Source organism: Typha angustifolia, chromosome 15 (assembly GCF_048772165.1).
Source record: "Typha angustifolia cultivar Huaian chromosome 15, ASM4877216v1, whole genome shotgun sequence".
NCBI classification, from domain to species: Eukaryota; Viridiplantae; Streptophyta; class Magnoliopsida; order Poales; family Typhaceae; genus Typha; species Typha angustifolia.
This window is the reverse complement of record NC_133253.1, coordinates 4,177,566-4,199,169: the sequence shown is the minus strand read 5'-3', so window position 1 is coordinate 4,199,169 and position 21,604 is coordinate 4,177,566. Positions and strand designations below refer to the sequence as shown.

Genomic DNA, 21,604 nt, shown 5'->3' with positions numbered 1-21,604 from the left:
CAGTCCAGGTGCACAAATATAATTGGGGCTGTGGAGAATATCTCCTGTTGTACATAAAGAAAGAAAGAAAGAAAGAAAGAAAGAAAGAAAGAATCCATAATTAACTATCATTCAAATTGGAAATGTGACTGACAACTGAGTATAAAAGGGCAAAGCATCAATCATATATGAGATGAAAAATATGAGAATAGTATCAGCAAGCCTCAAAATGCATGTCCTAATGATACAATAACATGATACAGGAAAACCCTTGTGAGCAAGGAGACAGCCCTTCCATTTGATTGTAGGAGAGCTACAATCATGTCTTAAAAACCTGAAAGAAGATTGCAAGGGGAGAAGGTGGATCATCCCCCCAAAAAGAATCAGAGCCAAGCTGCCCTCCAGGGAATAAAATATGAAATACTTCCTCGTGGATTTAGACAGATTTCTCTGGCCGCGAAAAGAAGAAGTGCCATAATCTAATGACGCACCCTCCAGCATTTTTCTGCTCGGTCGCGAGAAAAGCAAAATGCTTTCACCAAAAGCGATCACTCAAAAAATTTGTGTATCATTGATCCTTGTCCTTTGATGCCACCCCTACGCGTAGTACATGTACAGGCTGTTGGCAGCAGCACAGGCAATGGAATTCTCGGTTGGGTGCCATGCTAAATGGAGCAACTTTGTAGTGAAATCGTATGAGTTTCCATTAGTGTCAACTGCTGGGCTTTCTGATCCTGCAAAGATGTCACAGCATATGACAAGATTACCAATACTAACTAGAATAAGGGGATAAGAGCAGTTCAACTTAAAGATTTTATAATAGAGTGATAACATCTATTAGGCTACCTCGTCTGACAGCACGTGTTAAACTGCTCAGGGATCTTGCAGGCCTTGCAGGGTTTTGTACTTGTCTCCTAAATAGCGAATCAGATGAACTGGTCAATACAATGCGCACGGATTTTCAGGATATAAATTTCTGTAAGCTAGTAGTGAAGATATTATCCATTTTTTAGTTATACCACACGAAGCAACCTGTTAAATTCAAGTTAATTCACAGAAACACATCAGCTGATGAGTTCACAAATAGATGATCTTCTTTTAATTTAACATGGATGCCTACAGACATGCTGACACATCATTTTATGAGTTCCCAAACATACAGTGATCTTACTTCTTTTAGAATTCATAATGATCAGCGTTCTTGTCTCATCATTAATCAATTATTCAAGACTATCAAGGATCATACCTCATAGGATTTTTACTCGCTTCTAGAGTTGTTGCCTCATTGCTTCCGGCAACACAACCAAACACGCGGAAAAGATTGCTAGCGGCAAACAAAGTTGTGGCATTATTATTAGAAGGACAAAATGATAAAGCCGTAAGTAGCCAAATATGAAAGTATACCTGTAAGAACCGGTTGCTACTCGTAAACCATCTCCACTTAGGCAGCACTCAAATTTGTCAAAGATTGAGTCATTTTCATACAAATCACAAAGCTGGAAAGAGAAAACAGCATTACTGTAAAGTGTAAACAACATATGCCATAATTGTGCTCCTAGCGACAATCAAAGTATGCTCATTTAATCATGAACGAAAGCAACTCACCCTAGGCCTTAAATACTCATGGACCTGGAACGTAGCAACAGGACCAGTATCCATGTTTATGTCCCATAGCTGGATTATCATAGGGAAATAAGCAGGTTAGAAAGAGAACACTTAAAGGATAAGGAAACAAACATATCCATATACATGCTTGACAGGAATTATCCACAAGAATGCAGAAAATTCCTACAGAAAGATACCACAGCAGGTGTGCTGGAAAATGTTAAGAGTATTTAATTAAAATACTTGTGTATAGGACTGGACAAATAGAATGGCAAATATACCATAGCACATTAGCACATTCTCTGATCGTGTGTGGGCTATCAAGGGAAGATTTTGCATAATAACAATAGAAGCAGTGAAATTACTGAAACCAGCTGAATTCAACCAGATTAAACTAGATCCAAAGGCAATATAGGACTGGACAAATGCAAGTATAATTCCATTATTGCAGAAGCGAGCTTGACAGTTGGCGCATAATTCATCCTTAAGCATGGCTAAAGATAAGAAAATTGCAGTTTATAATTTTATATAAGAAGCAAAAACTTCAGTTCTGGGTTATATGTTTCGCAAATCAGCATAGCCAGAATCAGATGATACAGCAAATTAGAGAAATAAAAAGTGGACTGTTTTTCAGATTTAATATTATTTTAATAAAAATTTAAAATAATAGCATCTTCTAACTATCTACAGAAATAGGTTTTTTTTTTCTTTCCTTGTCATTTGCCACCTCATCAATCTCTGTCATGTCATCATCTTCCCCACCCTTTCCCATCTCTCCTCTTTCTCACCCAACCAAAACCACCCTCTCCTAATCCCTCCCAAACTCTCTTTCTCTCATCCTTTCCCCACTCTACACCAACCTCTCTCTCTTCCTCCTCCCCTTTCCCATTCCAGTACAGCACCACCACCACCACCCTCGTCATTCTCCGCTGCCGCACTTGACCCGGCCAGCACTGCCATTCCTCCACTGTCTCACATTGTCACTCTCCATACATTGACGATGGTTGTCATGAGATTAGAGAGAGAGACACCTAAGTGTTACTTTGGAGGGGAGGGGAGAGCAGAGGAAAATATTTGTGGTTGTTGGGACTTGGGAGAGGAGAGAAGGTTTTGGTTGGGTTGGATGAAGAAGAGGAAAGGAAGGTGGAGGGATAAAGATGGAGAAGATGATGACATGGCAGAAATGGATGAGTTAGCAAATGACTAGGATTGAGAAAACCTAGATCTTTAAATCATTTAAAAGTGGTACTAATTTTGAAATTTTATATTAAAATAATATTTAATATAAAAATAATAAAAAAAGGTGTTACAAGAAAATGCAGCATGATATGGGGATAAATTCAAGATTTACTCTTAATAGGATGCATGGGCTTTGCAAAAGGTTGCTGTAGTTTTGAGTGGTTCTAACTGGAACCAGGTGACATGACAAAAGTAAGATTCCATAAACGATTAGAAGGACCGACTGTTTTGCAATTGCCTGTCAAATAATAATAAGATTCAGCCCTGCATGTGTATGAAGCGTAACCCATCAGAAATGACATTGTATTTACAAATATGATGATATTACATATAGGCATAATGTCCTTCAGGTCCACAAACAAACATCAAGACATTTCCAAAGTATGCCAAAAGTATTATTGCACAAGGTGATTTCCACTTCATAAGTTGGCCCAGGAGATAATTCTTAGCTTTCATCTCCCAACAAATATTCTTTTGCAAGGTTGCACCCATTGCAGCCATTAGAAGATTAATTTTTTTAAACTGCAAGTAAAATTATTAACAACAGATACCACTTCAATATTTAAGTTTTAACCATCAAATATTTATGTCTTTTACTTGTTTCTTCTTGGAGGAGAAAAAGTTCAACTTTTCTCTTCTCATATGCCCTTTCCATGTATACAGGAACTTGCAGATGTTTGCTCCAGCTAGTATGAACAAGAACACTAATGGACTTGTGGGTTCCATGGCAACCAGATTTCTTAATTCAGCTGTGGAACTAGGCACCAATATCTAGGGGTTAAACCCAAAGTACAAAACTCACCAATTTCTTATGTGGGAGGTGAGGGACCACCCCTGTTACTTCCCTCAAGCTTCACAAATAACATCCAAAATTCAAATAATGCCTATTGCCTAGGTGCCTCTCCTGAGTCAACCACTTCTTTCCTAACCGTACATCAACCACCTCTCCAAATACCATTCCAGATTACATATACAGTGAGCTCTAGTTCATCATGATCTTCATTTCTTTCTCCATGAAAAATCTAATAAAACTCTGAGCAGCACATTCATCCCAAAAATTTCTATAATAAGATTTATCTAATAAATTGTCACTTTGGAATCAACTTAATCTCATACAAGAATAGCCATTCTGCACCTTGACATTGTTTTAACTGCTCAATAAAGCACCAATATAACCTAACATGCATGTTAAAATGCAAATTTGCATTTCATTAACCATGAATCAAGAACATAACTACCAAAAACATTTCAAACGACACAATGAGCATCAAAATAATGTAATATTCAATGTATCTAGCTAAACCACAATTAGGTTCAAGGGAGATAATTTTCTCCTTTTTATTGATAAGAGATGTTCCTAAACATTAAAGATATTAAAAATTCAGAATGCAAGCATAATCAAGTTAACTAAGATTGACAGAGTAAAACCTGAACTAGTTAAAACAATATTAAGGATGGAAACTACAGACCTTAAGAGTCATGTAATCACGACTGAGAATATGCCTTCCGTTCTTCGCAAATTTGATATCTGAAATTGAGGCAATAATCTCAGTGAAAAAGGACCTCGAACCTGGTGCCTCATGCTCCTCAAACCTGTGAGGACGTGATATTAGCTATGACATAAGACACAAGCAAGACTTTATTAAGCTATATGTACTTGTATGAAACAAGTAGTAAAATACAGAAAGCAGATCTAAAATACAAGATTCTTATTGGAGTGCAGTACAAAATAGACTACTTACAGCTGGGAATGATTATCGCATAAAGCTGATTGCCTCAAATCGATAAGTCGTATAGACCCCTTTGAACTACTATAGGCCAACATGTTACAATGAGTAGGATGAAACTCGGCGGATGTTATCACCTCTGCAAATTTAAAAGATAACTTTTATTTTTCTTCCGTCCATTCAATAAAATGAAAAGAACTTATCGCAATCTAAATGTAAAATTATCAGGAAGAGAAAACTTATGGCAAGGTACTTAGGCAAAGATATATCTGACCCAAAGTATGTTCCAATTGTAATGCAGATATATTAGTTCACAGACAAAACAGTAAAGATGCCAACTTCATATAGCAATGTGAAGGAAGAAGGTTGGTGCGGATACCAACAATGATTGAGCATGTCCATAATATCCAATGAAATGCAATAAGCAATTCCAAAAATTTGGCCACAATAAATTTGATCCAAGGCTGTTTAGCATGAATCTCTTTGTTTATAGTCCTATAAACAGCATAAGTATCCGAATCAAGGAAAACCAAGCTATCATTAGTCTTTCTCGGTTCCTCCTAGAAGTAACTAATAGTAACTCTTGACATATTTTAGCTCACATGAGATTGGCCACAACATGGATAGAAAACAAGATACCTACTTTCTGCATAACCCTTATCTCAAGAAATCATAGCATGTTATTTAAGTTCAAGTTTTGCAAACATTAGCCATGATACATCTGCCAAAACGCTTAATCTCCAATATGCAGCATAGCTTATAAACTAACTTAATCTTCAAATACCATCTGACTTGGTCAAATCTAAGAAAATTTCAGTCATTATCGAAACAATCCTGGATGTCAAGGTAAAAGTTGTCCCTTTCAAGCCTTTCAATCCAACAAAAATTTATCAAGTTCGTATGCCACTAATTCTCTTATAGTAGGAAATTCCATGACAACACATCTAAAGGAGAATAAAAGTGCAGAACAATTTGAGACAGGTAAAGCTAGAAATTAGAAATGCTCCTTCAATATTACTTCAAATCTAAATGGATTGTTCCACATCCCACATATTTGACATTGGAGATCATAAGAAGATAACTGTACTTGTCCTTACCCATATGTAACACCAAGCGAAAAATTAGTCATCTGCTTTTCCTCAACGGAAAGATGAAGAAGATGGGCAGACTATAAAGAAGACTAGCAATTCATATATAATTTAATACTGAAATGAGGATGTCTAGGCATATGCCTAGAAAACAAAATTTGAATCACATACATAAAACAAAATTTTATTGTATTTCTAATAAGAACCATATTCGCCATCGGAATCCACAAACCCAGAAACATTTGCCAAAGTTTGAATATCAAGAACAACCTACATGCTTTAACATGATAAAGATTTCTTATCCAAGCAGAACAAAGTGGGCCAAGGAATACTCCGTCTAAGGCAAGTACCTATGTGATAAGGTGGTCATTAGTTTCCAAACAAGGTTCATAATTGTACTTCTTTCTTTTTTACTGCCTTGACCAGGTACCTTTTAAAGAATCAATCTAGCACCAAAACCTGACTACTTGTCTTCTCATCTACTTATGATAGTCTTCTGGAACATTGGTGGTTGTTAGACTTGAACAACTATTTATTGGCACTAATGGAATAACAAATAAGCCAAACGGTCAATAGCGTATAAGCTATTGCCATGTCAAATGCATTACAGTAGTTGCAGGACTGCGTGCAACTTATTCATCTTAATTAATCCAGTTCTGTCATTGGTGTAGATTAAGAATATGCACCTGTAAGATCCTCCATGTTTGCAGGCTTAACATCAACAATGTTAAAACTCTGGTTGCTTATTTCCAAGTTCCAAAGATTTATACGCAAATCATCCGCCGATATGAAAGTCTCATCATCACTGCAAAAGGAACAAAAAAATATCAGGGCAAAATAATTACAAAGAAACAATGTCTTGACTGATTGAGATGACAGCAAGAAAGATAATCAGCTAGAGAATTGTAAGAACATGATAAGCTGAATTTGTATTTTGGGTAGACGAACTAATAATAAAGCAAATAAATGTAGGCCACGATCAAAAAAATATTATGAAATGATGTCAAGATTCATCCTTGCAATGATGAAAAGTAGTAAAAAGTTAACAGAATTATCTTATGTCAGCATCAAAAAGTAATGTATCTTCCCCTAAGGCTGTAACCATAAAGAAACATCCAAATTAGCAGAAACCTATCTTTTCTGAAAGGATCAATCCTAGACGATTTATTTGGGCAACCAATGGCATGGATTGTGATTCACCATGGGAGGGTTTCCCTTGCTCTCACGTTCGAGTATTTGCTGGGGACAGGGAGAAGCAACATGCCCGAGCTCCTCTTGGTTCTCAGATCTTAGTCATGGAATGAATTGAGGATTAGACCCTGCCTAAGAATATCATAGTTGAAACAAAATATCCATCGCGCTTTCCAGGTCCATCCGGAATTGGGTCAATAACATTTATTAGAAGTTGACAAAACATTAATTCTCTCTCCGTCCCAAAAACCTTGAGGTTACAACTTAAGCTTTTGTATTCATGGTTTGAACTGTGAAGTGGTGTTGCACTGGATTGTGATTGCAGGAACACTATATGTTGGCAACAGAACTTGTGCCTCCTCTCCTGGAACAGCAGCAAATGCTCGACCAAAAATTATAGAAACTTCCTTTCTCTTTTCTTTGCTTTGTGTGCTTATTTGCAATCGTCCCACCCTTCTTGTAGTGAGCCATGTTTTAGCCATTGCATTTACAACCGCTGCAAATTAGCTTGGAAACACAATTGTTTGCTTTTTGTTTAATGTAAATCATAATTTTCAATATCACATTAATTTGAAAAAGGAGATTCTAAAAAAAATACTATCTCATTAAGCAGTACTTTAACGTAAATGATAGACATGTCCAACATAATTTTTTTGTTATTTCTAAATGAAATTCTTATAAACTACTTATTCTTCCCACTCCCTTCACCCAATAGAAAAAAATTAATATCCTGCATAATTGATGTCATAGTAAGTTCATGGTGACTCTAACTTCATTTAGATAGAAATAATAAAAATACAAGTATATATACTTGTATGATTAAGGAGTACGACGACATCAGTAATTACTACTTACTACTGCATGTAGCACAAAGAATTCAAACATATTTAAAAAACTAAAAAATTCCAGCTAACACAGATAGCATATGTTGTTTTAAAATTAAAACAAGAGAAATAAACAGTGTAAGGAGTGTGGACCTGTTGTTTGAAATGGAATTAATGTGATAATCATGTGCATGAGCATATACTCTTCGGCATCTAGCTACGAGGCTTGTTTCTTGGCTTGCTACCTGAACATACAGAGAGCCATGCAAAATATATAATTAATCAGAACATATGAAATTAACTATGATTAAACAATCTCTCAAAAATACTATGATTAAACAAAGAAAGAAGTAACGCATAAGACAACTGAGATAAAAGAAATATGCCAACAATGTGACAAGGTAATCAATTAAAGAAATTAAGATGTTAAACAGTATGCAACATTTATCTAATATCTACTGGGCAAGCTTAGACTGATAAGTATTATCTATTCATCACTGAAACAAGTGAAAAGTAGAGCTGAATACAACTACCACTGGCAAGTGTAATGATGAAAATCCTCCAGGTGGGAATGAAAATTCGTTGCTTGTGTAATTGCATGGCCTTTCCGGACATCCACCATTTGGAAGATATACCCTAGGGCTAGTTGTGCTGGAGCTAGCGGTGGTACCACTTCCAGGAGAACGTGAAGAATCAAAGTTCATCTCTGAAATCATTTTTATCTTCTTTTCTTGCACCTATATATGAATGACAAACTTGCAGGTTAACAAAATAACAACCATGTGAAGATAGTTTTGACTTAAATAAGGCACAGACGTCAACATAGAGAGAGCATCAAGGTGCTCCAGCTCTAGTTTCCTTGAGCAAACATAAAAGATCAGAGGTACTTAAAGAAGTACAGGAGAAGATGAGGCTAAAAGAATGCGACAGAACTGAAATATCATAATAAATCAAACTAAAGTTTACTTGTGATGACTTATACATAACTTATGCAATCTACAGAAAAGGAACACATTTTTTTTTATCCCAACAAAGGCTCCTGCTATCTATTACAGAAGAATATTACAACTTTATGGAGATCAATCCCCATAAACAAACTATGGAATATCACAAGTTAAAGGAAACAGAACTCAAAAGCGCGTTCAAAGGAAAAGACCATCACATATCATAAGACCATAAAAACAGAAAGATTGACTTCTGCTAGCTTCTCAAAGGTTTGACGAATACCATTTAAACATTAACAACATATAGTATAGCATGACGAAAAATGTTTGAATCAAACAAGATTGCCTTGTAATTTTTGGTCTAGTGATTGTAACATTAGTACCAGAAGACATTTTGGCACAATTTCTAGTTATAGACATTATGGAATATTGAAATTCAAAAGAAAGGGCATCCATGGGTCTTCAATCCATGTGGTATCTGAGAAGGCCAAGATGTTTACCTTACCACCATTAGAGAGGCTATTTTTCAACCCTGAACCATGGCAACTTGGATGTGCAAGAGGCAAACATTACCATTGCACTAAGTGACTCCCTTATAATGAGATCAAAGGATAAATAAGAATATAAGGTACATAAGGATAAACTGTAGACCATTACTATGCACATTTTGAACATACAAAGCAAGCAAGAAAATGTACAACTTACAAAATATTATGCCTAGTAAGCAAAAGTGCTTTTGCATCTCGATCTCAATGGTGGTTGGAATTAATCACCATAGCTCACTAAAGTTGTCATGACCAAGAGGTAACTGACGTATCAAAGGATCTGCCATAAGTCTATAACTGTTTGAAATAGTTGTACGAGCTAGAAGCAATAACCCAGACCAATAAGTCCTTTTAAACATGAAAGATAATATAAAAATTAAAAAAAAAAATAAGTGCAACAAGGTACTTGGGAAGGGGGGAATATATCTCCAACAACTACTAAAGAAAAAAATTCAATCTGGTTGTTCTGTGCAAATATTTTACAAATTCACTTCTCAAATCATCATAAGAATTGTTTTCCATTTTTTCTCCATGAGCAAGAAATATGAAACATATGATGTACAGAAAAGATGCAATCTGATATTGTACTACAAGGAGTCATATATACTGGGAGAATGAAAGTTGACAAGCAGTTTATTGCAATAATGAAGGATCCATAAGATACACAATGTAATACAGATAAATCATTACCTCAAATGCTTAATATTGAGACTTTCATAAGAAAATATGGAACATTCACCATAATACAAAGAATAGAAAAGGAAAAGTGAAAAACCAGATATAGTTTGTCTCTGATATCATGAAAATACTTAGTACCACGACAAAAGGGAAGTCAATTGTGAGTACATTGAGTACAATATTCCCTTCTAAGGATACAGGAAAAAAGGGAAGCAAAAGCACCATATTACAAGAAACTCCATGTAAGAAAGGAGGAGAGACGGAAGTAGCTTTGTACATTCAAAATATGCATTAACAGACAAAAAGAAAGATGCTCAAGAAAGTACAAACCACCTTCCAGAACTTGATTGTTTTGTCATTCGTGGAAAGAAGAAACAATGCATTATTGGCAGTTTGACACCAGCGTATCTTGTTAATCTTCTCTTCTATCTCCAAGCTTTTAAGGTAGTCAAACTGATTCCAAAAAGTGAAGCTATATCACGACATAGAAAGATAAAAGAGACTTGGGTTAGCATTTACAGAAGTTTGGAGATACAGTACCTCTGGTTCATGACTTTGAAACTCGGTTCTGTAACGGAATTCAGGGTGCCTGCTAATTGCGTAATCTTCCCTTTCTAGATCCCTTCTTTGCACATGCTAAAAAAAAATAAAGAAATTAAGTAATAACTTGGGATAAAAATATAGGAAAAAAATGTTGACAATAGATTTTAGAACTTATGAGTTGCATTCCCTACATCCTTAAGATCCGTCCTTTCAAATAAAACTACACGCCCTCCTCTATCTCCAGTGGCTAGATGATTTCCAGATTTATCAAATTCTATCGCTGCGATAATGTCAACTGCAATCAGAAAAAAGGTCATGGATGTCAGCATAATAAGATAGTCCGCTAGAAAGTTAAGAACAATAACATGTAGATCATGAATAGTTGTGCCAGTTTGAACCATTGACCCATGCTTGATTGCACCAAATACCAATAAGCTACAAACCAACAAGTCAAAGGGGCTGCAGTGTTGAGCAAACCCTGTTCTGCAGCATGTAAAGGTGATATGCTGACAGCCCCACGGCAAGACTGTATTGTGGCAAGCTGGCAGGTAAATCTATGTCTTAAGGTAACATGTATTAGCATCCCAGTAAGGTAACACTAACTTAAGAAAAGGAACAGTACAGAAAGGTAACGATGGCTAAATCCAGTCAAAAAGTTAAGAGGTTAAATAAAGTATATACGATATTTATATGTGTAAATTTTGCCATGTATCCTCTGAGAATATTGGTTTAACAAAAGCATATGGACACAAACTAACTTGCTATTTGGGATCACTTATATTGGTATCACGTGTAGGGGCAAGTGCAAGGTGACATCAGCAGTGTAGAGGACTCTGGTTGCCATCTACAGTTGTAGTACTAGCTATAGTTGTAGCACAACAGACACACCCACCACCTGTGACAGCAAGGTGTTGCTGTTGATGCACTACCACTCCGCAGAAGCTACAGCTACTACTCCAATGCCACACTTTCACTTCATAGAAAAGTAAGAGATGATATGTCCATTCTGTGGAGCACATTTCTCTTATAAAATAAGTGAAGTTCGATACTACTTCAAAAAGGTTCATTTATATGCAAAAGATTGGCAATTTACCATAAAATTACAAGCTGCAAAGGTGAAAAATACAATATCTAAACTCATACAGTGAAAACTTTCCAATTGCATCCAGAGACCGTGACATGCAACATTTGAAAAAAACACTCAGCTGAAGTGAAAATAAGTACATTAATGATAAATTTTAGTGCACACGACTTTGAGATAGTTGAATTATACAAAGATCCAAATACAAAAGAGTATTTTAGTATCAAATTCTCATCAAAAGATTCATTGCAGGATTCATTGCAGGATGACTAAATCTTCTAAAACGTAATCCTGTTAATCTGGTTGAACAGAGTTTGACATAGTGTTGCTTGAAAATACTACAATGAGTTACTGCTTCTTCTAAGTTACATGAAGTGACAAGTTGGCAAATGAAAGCTACAAAGAATCCCGAAAGCATGCAAAAGAAAAAAAGACAAAAAATAAAATAAAAATATCGCAGACTAATTAATGCATAAATTAACCTGTTAATTAAAACCTATGTAGCAAAACAAGAGGAAACTTAGGAACTACGAGAGTGACACGACACACACCAATTCAAACAGATGACCTAAAAAGACAGTAAATTTCTTGCTTTAAAGGAAAAAGGTAAATAAATAATCAATCTAACACTCGATTTAAGCGAATAGACAATGAGCAGCCACGGAGCCCTTATTATCTAGCGGATCTATACCAGATCAAAAGGAGGGGAAAGAAAGAAGGGAAAAAAGATCACACCTTCCTGTACTTCCTCTCCCGCAGTCCGCTCGCCGAAGACCTGCGAGAATTTCCACTCGAGCGGTTCCGCCGCCGCCGGATGCGCGACGTCCTCGGCCGCCATCGAGCTCATTTGCGGTGAGAATACCGGCGAGATAGAGATCGGCAGCGGAGATCGGAGCTCCGGGAGGCGAAGGAGGTCACCTGCGGAGAAGTCTGGCTCTGTTCGCAGCGGCGACAGCTAGGGTTTCCGCCATTTGAGATAGAGGAGAAGGAGAGAGTTTGGGGGCGAAATGGGGGAATACGGTGAGAGGTGGTGATTGATACCGGAGGTGAGGGGAAGGAAATGGTTTCTTTCCCCTCTCTTTGGACCAAGCGAGGGGTGACGATTGCCTGCAACCCAAGTCGTACGAAATGCCTTTTATTCGCTACGGCATCCATTAAAGAGCTACCGAGTATCCGATACATCAAATTCCTACATCTAGAATAGACACAATTTCTCGCTCGTAACGAGTATTCTTCTCCTTATCCCCCCCTCCCCCCCCAAAAAAAGTCTTCTCTCTTCTCTGTGAATAATTTTTTGGGCACTTAAAACTTTACCTAGAAAGTCGAACTAATTGTTTCACTATATTAGACGATTTATTAGTGTACATTTACTGAGTACCCGTATCAATGCCTTTTCATTTCCTTCTTTCACTTTGGCGTAGGTGGGATTTTTGGAAACTGACTTACCTGGTGAAAGTGCCAATTGGCCCCTTGCACTCAGGGTCAGGGACATACATATGATAGAACAACATTGCTCATCTCAGGGAATGTTGGCTGGATTTCATATGAAAAATATATAATTCTTATTATTTGGAGAACATTGCCAAGAAATATATAAATGTAGTTTGATATGTGAGTAAAATGGTTTCATATTTATTGGAATAAAAAGTAGTATCAATTACTCGCCGCCGCCTGATTTTATTATGTATTATAGTGGGCCTATTTTATTTTCTCTGTAAGATGACGTTAGTTTGTCATTTTCTTTTTTGTCCAGAGAATGAGAGGGCTAAAAATTAAATTACATGTGATTTTAATTCAAATCGTGTCAATCTTTTGTTTGTCTAAAGAATATCAATGTGTGGATTATGCTCTTATTTGTACATTATAAAAGTAAGTTTATTATTTTAAGATTAGTAGGACTTGGGCTTGGGCTGGAGCTTGGATAAGCCCAGACTGGCCCAGCCCATGAACATCTCAAGCTAGTAGCAGCACCAAGTCACCGACCCCCCCGCGCTGCCGCTCATATCCCCTCCTTTTCTCTGCCAACGCTTCCCCCAACTCTCTCTCTCTCTCTCTCTCTCTCTCTCTCTAAATCGGGCGACGGAACCCTAACGGCCTAAGCCTACCGAGTCCATGGCTCTCCTCCCGCGCACCGCTCGCCTCGCGCTCCTATCTGCGCAGAAGACCGCCTTGATCCCGGCTGCGGCGACGCCGTACTCGTCCGCGGCGGCCTCCTCGCCGTCGCCGGCCCCATACTCCCGCCCCCCGCCTCCTTCGGCGACCTCTCCCGCTGGGATCTCGAAGACGGCGGAGTACGTGATATCGAAGGTGGACGATCTGCTGAACTGGGCGCGTCGGGGTTCGATCTGGCCCATGACCTTCGGGCTCGCGTGCTGCGCGGTGGAAATGATGCACGCTGGAGCAGCCCGCTACGATTTCGATCGGTTTGGGGTCATTTTTCGTCCTAGTCCTCGCCAATCGGATTGCATGATCGTTGCAGGAACACTCACCAACAAGATGGCCCCTGCCCTCCGCAAGTAGGGAATCCCTTGCCCTATACTTTTACACAATTATTCATTTTTTAATATTGATGTTGCTGTGGATTACATGGTATTGGCTGCTTTCCTTGTAAAGATAGTTTTTGGTTGCAAAATGGTTCTTTTGGAAGGTTTCCGGTTGCTAGATTTGAGAACTCATTTCCATAAAATTTGTTCAAATTTCATGCTCCCTTCTAGGCAATAGTTTCACCACTAGGTAACCTTGTGCCTGTCTATAGATTCCTTAGATGGATATTCTGCTGGCCTTTCTTATGCCGTCAAGTAATAAGCTGAGCTACTACTAGCTAAATTTTTCTATGAAGGAAGAATCTTATAGGCTGCTCTCTTGTGTAGTTTTTTTTGGTCTCAAACTTGCGAAAGAATAATCTTTGGTGAGAGTTTGTTTACGAGCAGATAAGAGATCGCCACTGATTAAAAATTTAACGGGTTTCACCCCTTCAGTAGTGGAATTTTCGTTTCATATCTATAGTATATGCTGCGTCCCCATGAATCTCCTTCTGAGCTCATGAATAGCTGCTGCTTTCATTTTGATTCTATCATCCACCATCCAAGACCTCGCCAATCCAATTGCATGGTTGCTGTAGGAACACTCTCCTGCCATTCACAAGAATCTCTAGCCTGTTATTTTCTCTCATATTAATTATTAAGAGTGCTGTTGTTGTGGATATGATGATATTGGAGGACAATGCATGCATGAAGTCGAGAAGGGGAAGGAAAAATTATGTGTCTGATGGAGTTAAAGTTGAGGAAGTGGGCCAAGTGGAGGCCAAAGATGATTCAATTTTGAAGGTTCTTGGTCGGAGAATAGGGAATGCAAATCCATGAGAAGAGGCTCTGGAATGGTGAGGAAAACAAGAAACAGATGGTCTTAGGGGGTTTGGTGATAATGGGAGTAGTGGATGGGGATCAGTCATATTTGGTGATAATGGGAGTAGTGGATGGGGATCAGACATATGACGCTAATTAGTGATGTAATGGTGCATGCACCCACATGTCCAGAAATTGCCCTTGTACACCCCACACAAACTGTATCAACATAGGACCTAGACACAACAAAGTTAGATAATGCGTACATTGAGCAGGGCATCCTGCTGCCATACATTTTGGGTAGATATAAGCAATGACTAGTTACTTAAGTACTTGGATATTAAATTATTGGAGGTGATATCAAACTGTTGTTCAATTTTTAGTTCTTGTTTGGATATTTATTCTAAATTATATTTCAATAATTTTATTTGTAGCGCCCACATATGCACCCACCTATCACGTGTGTGCACAATGTGGTGACTTGATAACATACTGCATGTGCTTGTCACAACATTATGACGAGTTTTTCCGCCATAAAAGAAAAGGTTCATTCAAGTTGATGTTTATGTATCTATGTTCCAAATAAAATTTAGATAAAAAAGCTCTTGTATTTACAATCTATCCAACAAGTATTTGTCACACAAAATTGGTATACAAAGCCTTTTCTGCCCTGCAACTTAAATGGGATAGGTGTTGTCCGAAAAGGTCTTCAACTAGTAACTGGATTAGAACTCAATCTGCACCAACAAGGACAAAGAACACAAGTTCCTTCAAAACTATGCAATATGGCATAACCTGTTTACTTTAACAGCTTTGCCACTTAGTATGACTTATATCTTTAGCTTGTCCTAGATATATACGTCCTTTGATATTTACATAGATGAATTACTTCTGCCAAGTTTGGGTTTTGATGGTCATATCTCGATTATTTTGGAAAATATCAGAACATTTGTTGAGATCGTGAGGAGGAAGAGAGAACCCTGATAAAAATAGAATGCAACTGAAGATAAGATGCTATAATCTGGCAGCATTTGTTCTTTGTTAGTTTGTATCACATTATATATTATTTATCTTTTTGTTGAGTTTGATCAGTCCATTCTCCGTTATTATGGACTGCCACACATGTTTGAACCTGTTGAATTTCACGAAGAAAATTGTTTGTCGATTTGATTACTGTAATATCTGGGATTTGTTCTAGAAGATGGCTTATCTTTGGTTCATATTGTATTCCCACTGATTAGAAACACCATCGAAACTTTATTTGATCTATGCAGGGTTTACGACCAGATGCCTGAGCCGCGATGGGTCATTTCAATGGGCAGCTGTGCAAATGGTGGTGGTTACTATCACTACTCATATTCTGTTGTTCGTGGCTGCGACCGCATTGTTCCTGTTGACATTTATGTCCCTGGATGCCCACCCACTGCAGAGGCTTTGCTGTATGGTGTCCTCCAGCTCCAGAAGAAGATCAATAGGCGCAAGGACTTCCTTCTCTGGTGGACCAAGTGAAACCTATTAATCAACTTTGTTCAGTTAAATGTAATTGTTTCCTGGTTTAGTTGTCTTTGCCCAGAATAAAATTCCATGTGCTGGATGCCACAAACTTTTGTTATGCTGTATTAAAAATCACTTTTAGATCCTTGTATGTCTTGTATCCAAACCTGCTATTTTGTTTTGATGTTCAATTTATGAAACTGATCTGGTATAGTGCATTGGTTTGATTAAAAAGGAAAGATATCAGAAGTATGAAGACCATTCTAACCACGCTATCCACTGCCATCCTCAATGATGGCATGATTATGATCAGCATTATTAGGCTCCATGTTTCCGGAAATTCTTTAGTTTTTTTAAAGTGTATTTTTGCAAATTATTCCCCAGGCTGATCAATTCTTCTGAGAAGGCTCGTCCAATTTACTCTCTTTGTAAGCAGTAGAGATATAGCTGTTAAACGAATGCTTCTTTTAATTGTCCCTAGGGGTTCATTTGCATCTTGGTGATAGCAGTCTTGGAAATGCTGTCCATCTATATATATATATATATATATATATATATATATATATATGCATTGAGATACGTGATGTTTTTAAGAATTTTAAATATATTAAAGTCGTATAATTTATAGAGGAGTTGCTCATAGAAACTGGAGGTGCGCAAAAGAGATTAGATTAAGTCCACACCAGTTGGTCGATTCACCTAACAAAATAAACAAATATGTAAAGAAGATTAATGGGGTTATTTAAATCCCAATATATTCTGATAATAAGAATTTCACATACCTCAAGCAAGGTGTAATCTGAAGATATGGTTGATATTAGTCATACGATTAGTTATAATTGGACCTCTTTTCTTACTTAACCTAATTAACCTGGGGCGTATGGTATTCGCATGAAAGCCCTAATGAACGATGCAAAATGACGAAACTACCCTCATCCCACCACCGATGAAAATAGAAAACTCAAGTAGCCTACCCCCTTTCTTGTTCTGCGCTCAGAACTCCTCCAAGCTCTACTTCGATCGCCTCTTCCCTTCTCCTCCACGCTTCTTAGCTCTGCCCCAACGAGGTAATATCGTACCTTCTTCTCAATCCATCCCCGTGTCTCAATTTTCTCTCTCTTTTCGGTTTAATTTCTCGTCAAAGATGGGATTTTTCGTCCTTTTTTTTTTTATCCATTACTTTTAATCCCTCACGTATAATTGATGGGTGTTTGTGCTGATATGTTTCCAACCCCCCTTAGATCTCATGTTCTCTTACTGTAAATATTTCTTGATATAGATCTAAGATTTATTAGTCTTATTGAAATGAAAACTGAAATAAAGGAGCGCTTCTTTTTTTTCCTTTTCTTTTTGTGGCGGAATCGATTTTACCTAGTAGATGGCGTCGAAGCTGCACCAGCTTCGATCCAAGGCTGGTCAGGCCTCCCAATTTGTGGCGAAGCATGGATGCACGTACTATAAGGAGCTATTGGAGAACAACAAGAAGTACATTGTGGATCCACCCACCATCGAGAAGTGCCAGGAGTTGTCAAAGCAGCTCTTTTACACCCGCCTTGCTAGGTCGGTATCCGTTTCAATGCCTGATGTAGATTTAGATGCCCTAATTTTTTGTTTTTTGTCTGTATGTTGTTGAGTTCACTGGCCTTTATAAGCGGATTGGGATTGAGAGCATCCCAGTTGGCTGTAATAGTAGTAAGCAATAGTTTCCGAAGCCTATTCCGTGAAGTTTTCTTGGTGAAGAACAAATTTAGGTTAATTATGTTGCTTCTAGAGATAGATCATTTTGACAAGTTGTGTGTTTCCATGAGAAAAATCTTCTGGGTGTATTTCCTTTTCTTTTCTTTGGCTTCTAGATTTGGATGTTAATCTGCTTTAGTGTATTGCAGTTGTCTCTTATGTTTGGAAGCTTCTCCTAGTTGTTAAGCTCTTGTATTGTCCTCTTCTTTCTCTTTTTACCTCTTTATGTTCTAGTACAACTTACTTGGGTGACTCAATATGATCCTTTTCCATGGTGTGCATTTTGTAATGTAATTAATTTGTTTCAGTTTTGCTCTTCAGATGTGATTTTATGTTGTCAAGTTTTTCTTTGCTCAAAGTAGAATATATCTCTTATGATTTTCCCTGAGCATACAGATTTGTTTATGACGGGAGAGAGCAAGAGGAAACTTCTTTAATAGATTATGTCTCAACATGTATTAATATGCTTATAATTTATTTCTCTAGATAACTTATCATTTCTTTCTTTCTTTTGTTGCTTTAGTTCAATATTTTGATAAAATTTCGTGTAAAACAATTCCATGGAATATATGATATCATTTTCGTTTTGTCATGTTATGTTCTGAATGCATTTGACCATTTGTTTTTTTTTTTTTTTTGAGGTGGATAATGGTAATAATCATTTAGCTTTAGTGAATCTCATTTTTTGTAGGCATTGTTATCAAGATTGCTGCTTGTTATTTCGGGTGTGAAAAACATCACAATTTTTTTTAAATTAGTTGTGGATCTCATCCCCAGTGTGCAATTTGTCAAGACATTGAGGGGGAAAGTATCAGGGATATGGTCCCTGAATCCAGCATTGTCTGGGCTGGTAGAATAGTGCTTTAGAATCAGAAAATAGGATATAGAAGGAAGTTATCTTCATTAAGGTTTTCATTCCTGTGAGAAGTTTTATAATTGTTTTCTGCATGCTCTAAGTAGGCACTGTTTAAATGAGAAGTTGTTATAGGGATGCATTGGTAAAAGTCAGTAAAAATTATCACCCTAATACAGGGAGCCGAATTGTAACCTAATTGGTGCACCAAGTAGTGCCAGCTTCCAGTTAATCTTGGGAAGCTACTGGAAGTAGTAATTTGAGACACCAGCTGTAGGAAAAGTCTGGACATGACAATTAAGTGAATTTCTTGGATGAAACAAAAGTTGTCATTGACATGTGAATGGATATGATTCCTGTTAATCATGCTACTTCCATAAATTGTGAGATCATATTGAGCTCCGCAATTATGGTATTTGAAGTTCACCTCTCATTTCTTGTGAACAATATTATCCAAACTTCTTGTCAAATGTAATTTGAAATGGCATAGTTCATTTAGGATATATATGTCAGTTACTCATTGTGGTGATTGAGTGCTTAAATTTGATTCTCTTTTCTTTTCAACAACAGTCCGAACGTCTTGAGTAGTATCTTTGAAATTTCGTAGTTAATATGTCAGTTATTAACTCAAATGTCAATAATCCAGTTGTTATTTACAAAACATTTTGTAATTGTTAGCTGTGTCAATAATAATCTTCTTTCACATTAATGTTTGATAAAATAATAACCATGCTTAGTTTGTCTAGAGTGAGCAACAGAAATTAGTTCTCTTTCACAAGAAAACATATCATCGCAGCAAGAAGTTATGACTGCTTTACTCTTTTGCATTCTTTTACAGCATTCCTGGTCGTTACGAGGCATTTTGGAAAGAAGTTGATGGCGTGAAGCACATCTGGAGAAACAGGAAGGATCTCAAGATTGAGGATGCTGGCATTGCAGCTTTGTTTGGGCTTGAGGTGTATGCGTGGTTCTGTCTTGGCGAGATTGCCGGAAGAGGATTCACTTTTACTGGCTACTATGTCTGAACAAGTACCCTTGTGGCACTGATTAGAGTCCTGGTATACAATCTATATCTATTTAGTTTCGTTGGATGATCAGGTATCCAACCTCATGCCACATTTAAAATTTTTGTTTCCCTAAAATTTTTGAAGCTGGTTGTCAGCGAGACGAGCATAATTGCCTCAATAATTTGCCGGCATGTCTCTTGTATTCTTGTATCAAGCTTGTTTATGTCTTTGGCTTCTCATTCCAATGATCCCGTCTTTTCTCTTCCTTTGCTAACATAGATGAACAATTGGAGTTGATCTCCTCCATTAACTATTAGTTGCCAATATTCTATATACGATAGCTTGGGCTGGGGAATTGTTGTGCTGAGAACTCGATGCTGGTGGTATCATATTAGGTTTTGTGTTCTTCTTTTCTCTCTCTTTTTGTTATTTTTGTTTTTTAATAGATGAAACAGCAACATGAACTGGGTGTTTCTGGATATGTGAATAGACATCACAATATATAATTGTATGTCAGATCATTTAAATTATCCAAATGAGACCAACTTGCCACTGTTTCCACAGTATTATGCTAAATGTTAAGCCTCATATACAAATGTCGAATTAGTATAACAATTGAAGATAGCATCCTAATATTATGACCTCAAACATTAATGAAAAGAACTGACCATTAACAATTAAGAAGTAACATCACAACAGGAAAAAATAATATTTAAATAGTATTGGAAATAGAATGCTTAATTTGATGTACACAACTTTAAAATAAAAATTATTCTCTAAAAGGAGGTCTTTTTTGCTTCTAGATTCGTAATTTTATAAAATCACCTCCAATAGAATCTAATTTCTCTAGAAATATTGTCAGTGTTTTGGAATAAAAAACAATAAGGTAGAAAACTTCTTTTTTTCCTGAGTGAATAGGAATGTAGGATTACGTACTTACATCGGTTGCATGTAGATATGAAAACAGAGGAAGCCATTTGTGGAGGCTTCCCTGGATTTTGGTCACCTCTAATCTATCTATTGCTATATAATATTCTTAATGAGGAAAAATAAAAGCCATAAACCTCTCCAGAAAATATAGAAATTCTAGGCTTTTGTTTCCTTAATTTTAAAGAGAAAGAAAGAGAGAGAAGAAAAGAAGTTGCCGGTTTGTAATAAATGTATCAAAGCAAATGGAATACTTTGTATATTTGATAGTCACGACTCACGTGTTGAGCGTTTATCTCTCTCTCTCTCTCTCTCTCTCTCTCTCTCTCTCTCCGTCCTTGTAGAAGTCTTAAAGTGGTTTGTTGTTCTCTCCTCACTCTTTAGATTTCTACAGTTTTCTTCAATTATTTTTTAAGTTCTTTTGCTTTTTGCTCCCTTTCTCTTCCCTCTTCGTCGGGGAGTTGAGTAAACTAGATGAATTCATGGGTTTTATTCGTTAATTTCGTGTACAACTTGCCGTTTTTGTTACTATCAGAGCCCATCAGTACCCAAGTATGTGTGTAGTTCTTGTTTTGTAAAGTTATTCTCTTGTGATGGTTTCATATGTATGTGCAGTTGCGCTTATGTAGGTAAGCAAGATGTATTCTGTTTGATGGTGGTCAAATTGCAAGTGTATAAAAGGTAGCACCTTTATATCATTATAGTGGATTCATAATTGACAAGTCGTCTGTACTTTAAAAGATAATGAGGGAAAATTGTTTATAACACCGTATGTGGTAAAAAAAAACAAAGCAGAAA

General features: G+C 37.0%; 3 protein-coding genes across 5 annotated transcripts; 2 read left to right on the top strand and 1 right to left on the bottom strand.

Moving 5' to 3' along the window:
- Positions 1-110: 110 nt before the first annotated feature.
- Positions 111-12,509, bottom strand: LOC140777780 (serine/threonine protein phosphatase 2A 55 kDa regulatory subunit B beta isoform-like). 2 transcript variants are annotated; one of them, XM_073122121.1, is made up of 14 exons: positions 12,180-12,509; positions 10,555-10,658; positions 10,361-10,456; positions 10,154-10,273; positions 8,184-8,390; positions 7,807-7,898; positions 6,325-6,443; positions 4,566-4,689; positions 4,293-4,416; positions 1,585-1,653; positions 1,384-1,475; positions 1,226-1,303; positions 826-893; positions 111-713 (listed from the first exon to the last, which is right to left on the bottom strand). In XM_073122121.1, exons 1-14 carry the CDS (start codon positions 12,289-12,291, stop codon positions 577-579), a joined length of 1,542 nt encoding a protein of 513 aa, XP_072978222.1. In that variant the 5' UTR covers positions 12,292-12,509; the 3' UTR covers positions 111-576. The 2 variants fall into 2 exon arrangements, with proteins under 2 accessions (XP_072978222.1, XP_072978223.1); XM_073122122.1 differs by having other exon boundaries at positions 8,187-8,390.
- Positions 12,510-13,440: 931 nt separating this feature from the next.
- On the top strand, positions 13,441-16,495 carry LOC140779805 (uncharacterized). Its single transcript, XM_073125081.1, has 2 exons — positions 13,441-13,960; positions 16,063-16,495. Exons 1-2 carry the CDS (start codon positions 13,557-13,559, stop codon positions 16,295-16,297), a joined length of 639 nt encoding a protein of 212 aa, XP_072981182.1. The 5' UTR covers positions 13,441-13,556; the 3' UTR covers positions 16,298-16,495.
- Positions 16,496-17,189: 694 nt separating this feature from the next.
- Positions 17,190-20,124, top strand: LOC140777366 (uncharacterized). Of its 2 annotated transcripts, none has more exons than XM_073121420.1 (3): positions 17,190-17,349; positions 17,661-17,842; positions 19,711-20,124. In XM_073121420.1, exons 2-3 carry the CDS (start codon positions 17,661-17,663, stop codon positions 19,895-19,897), a joined length of 369 nt encoding a protein of 122 aa, XP_072977521.1. In that variant the 5' UTR covers positions 17,190-17,349; the 3' UTR covers positions 19,898-20,124. The 2 variants fall into 2 exon arrangements, with proteins under 2 accessions (XP_072977521.1, XP_072977522.1); XM_073121421.1 differs by having other exon boundaries at positions 17,228-17,349; positions 17,658-17,842.
- Positions 20,125-21,604: the final 1,480 nt, after the last annotated feature.

Excerpts from the sequence above, each read along its gene's own strand:
- LOC140777780 (XM_073122121.1), bottom strand. The coding sequence starts at position 12,291 with ATGAGCTCGATGGCGGCCGAGGACGTCGCGCATCCGGCGGCGGCGGAA. Across the intron at positions 1,654-4,292 it reads GTGATTACATGACTCTTAAG|CTATGGGACATAAACATGGA; the intron begins GTCTGTAGTTTC and ends ATGATAATCCAG. Across the intron at positions 1,304-1,383 it reads GTAGCAACCGGTTCTTACAG|CAATCTTTTCCGCGTGTTTG; the intron begins GTATACTTTCAT and ends GTTTGCCGCTAG.
- LOC140779805 (XM_073125081.1), top strand. The coding sequence starts at position 13,557 with ATGGCTCTCCTCCCGCGCACCGCTCGCCTCGCGCTCCTATCTGCGCAG. Across the intron at positions 13,961-16,062 it reads ATGGCCCCTGCCCTCCGCAA|GGTTTACGACCAGATGCCTG; the intron begins GTAGGGAATCCC and ends TGATCTATGCAG.
- LOC140777366 (XM_073121420.1), top strand. The coding sequence starts at position 17,661 with ATGGCGTCGAAGCTGCACCAGCTTCGATCCAAGGCTGGTCAGGCCTCC. Across the intron at positions 17,843-19,710 it reads TTTTACACCCGCCTTGCTAG|CATTCCTGGTCGTTACGAGG; the intron begins GTCGGTATCCGT and ends ATTCTTTTACAG.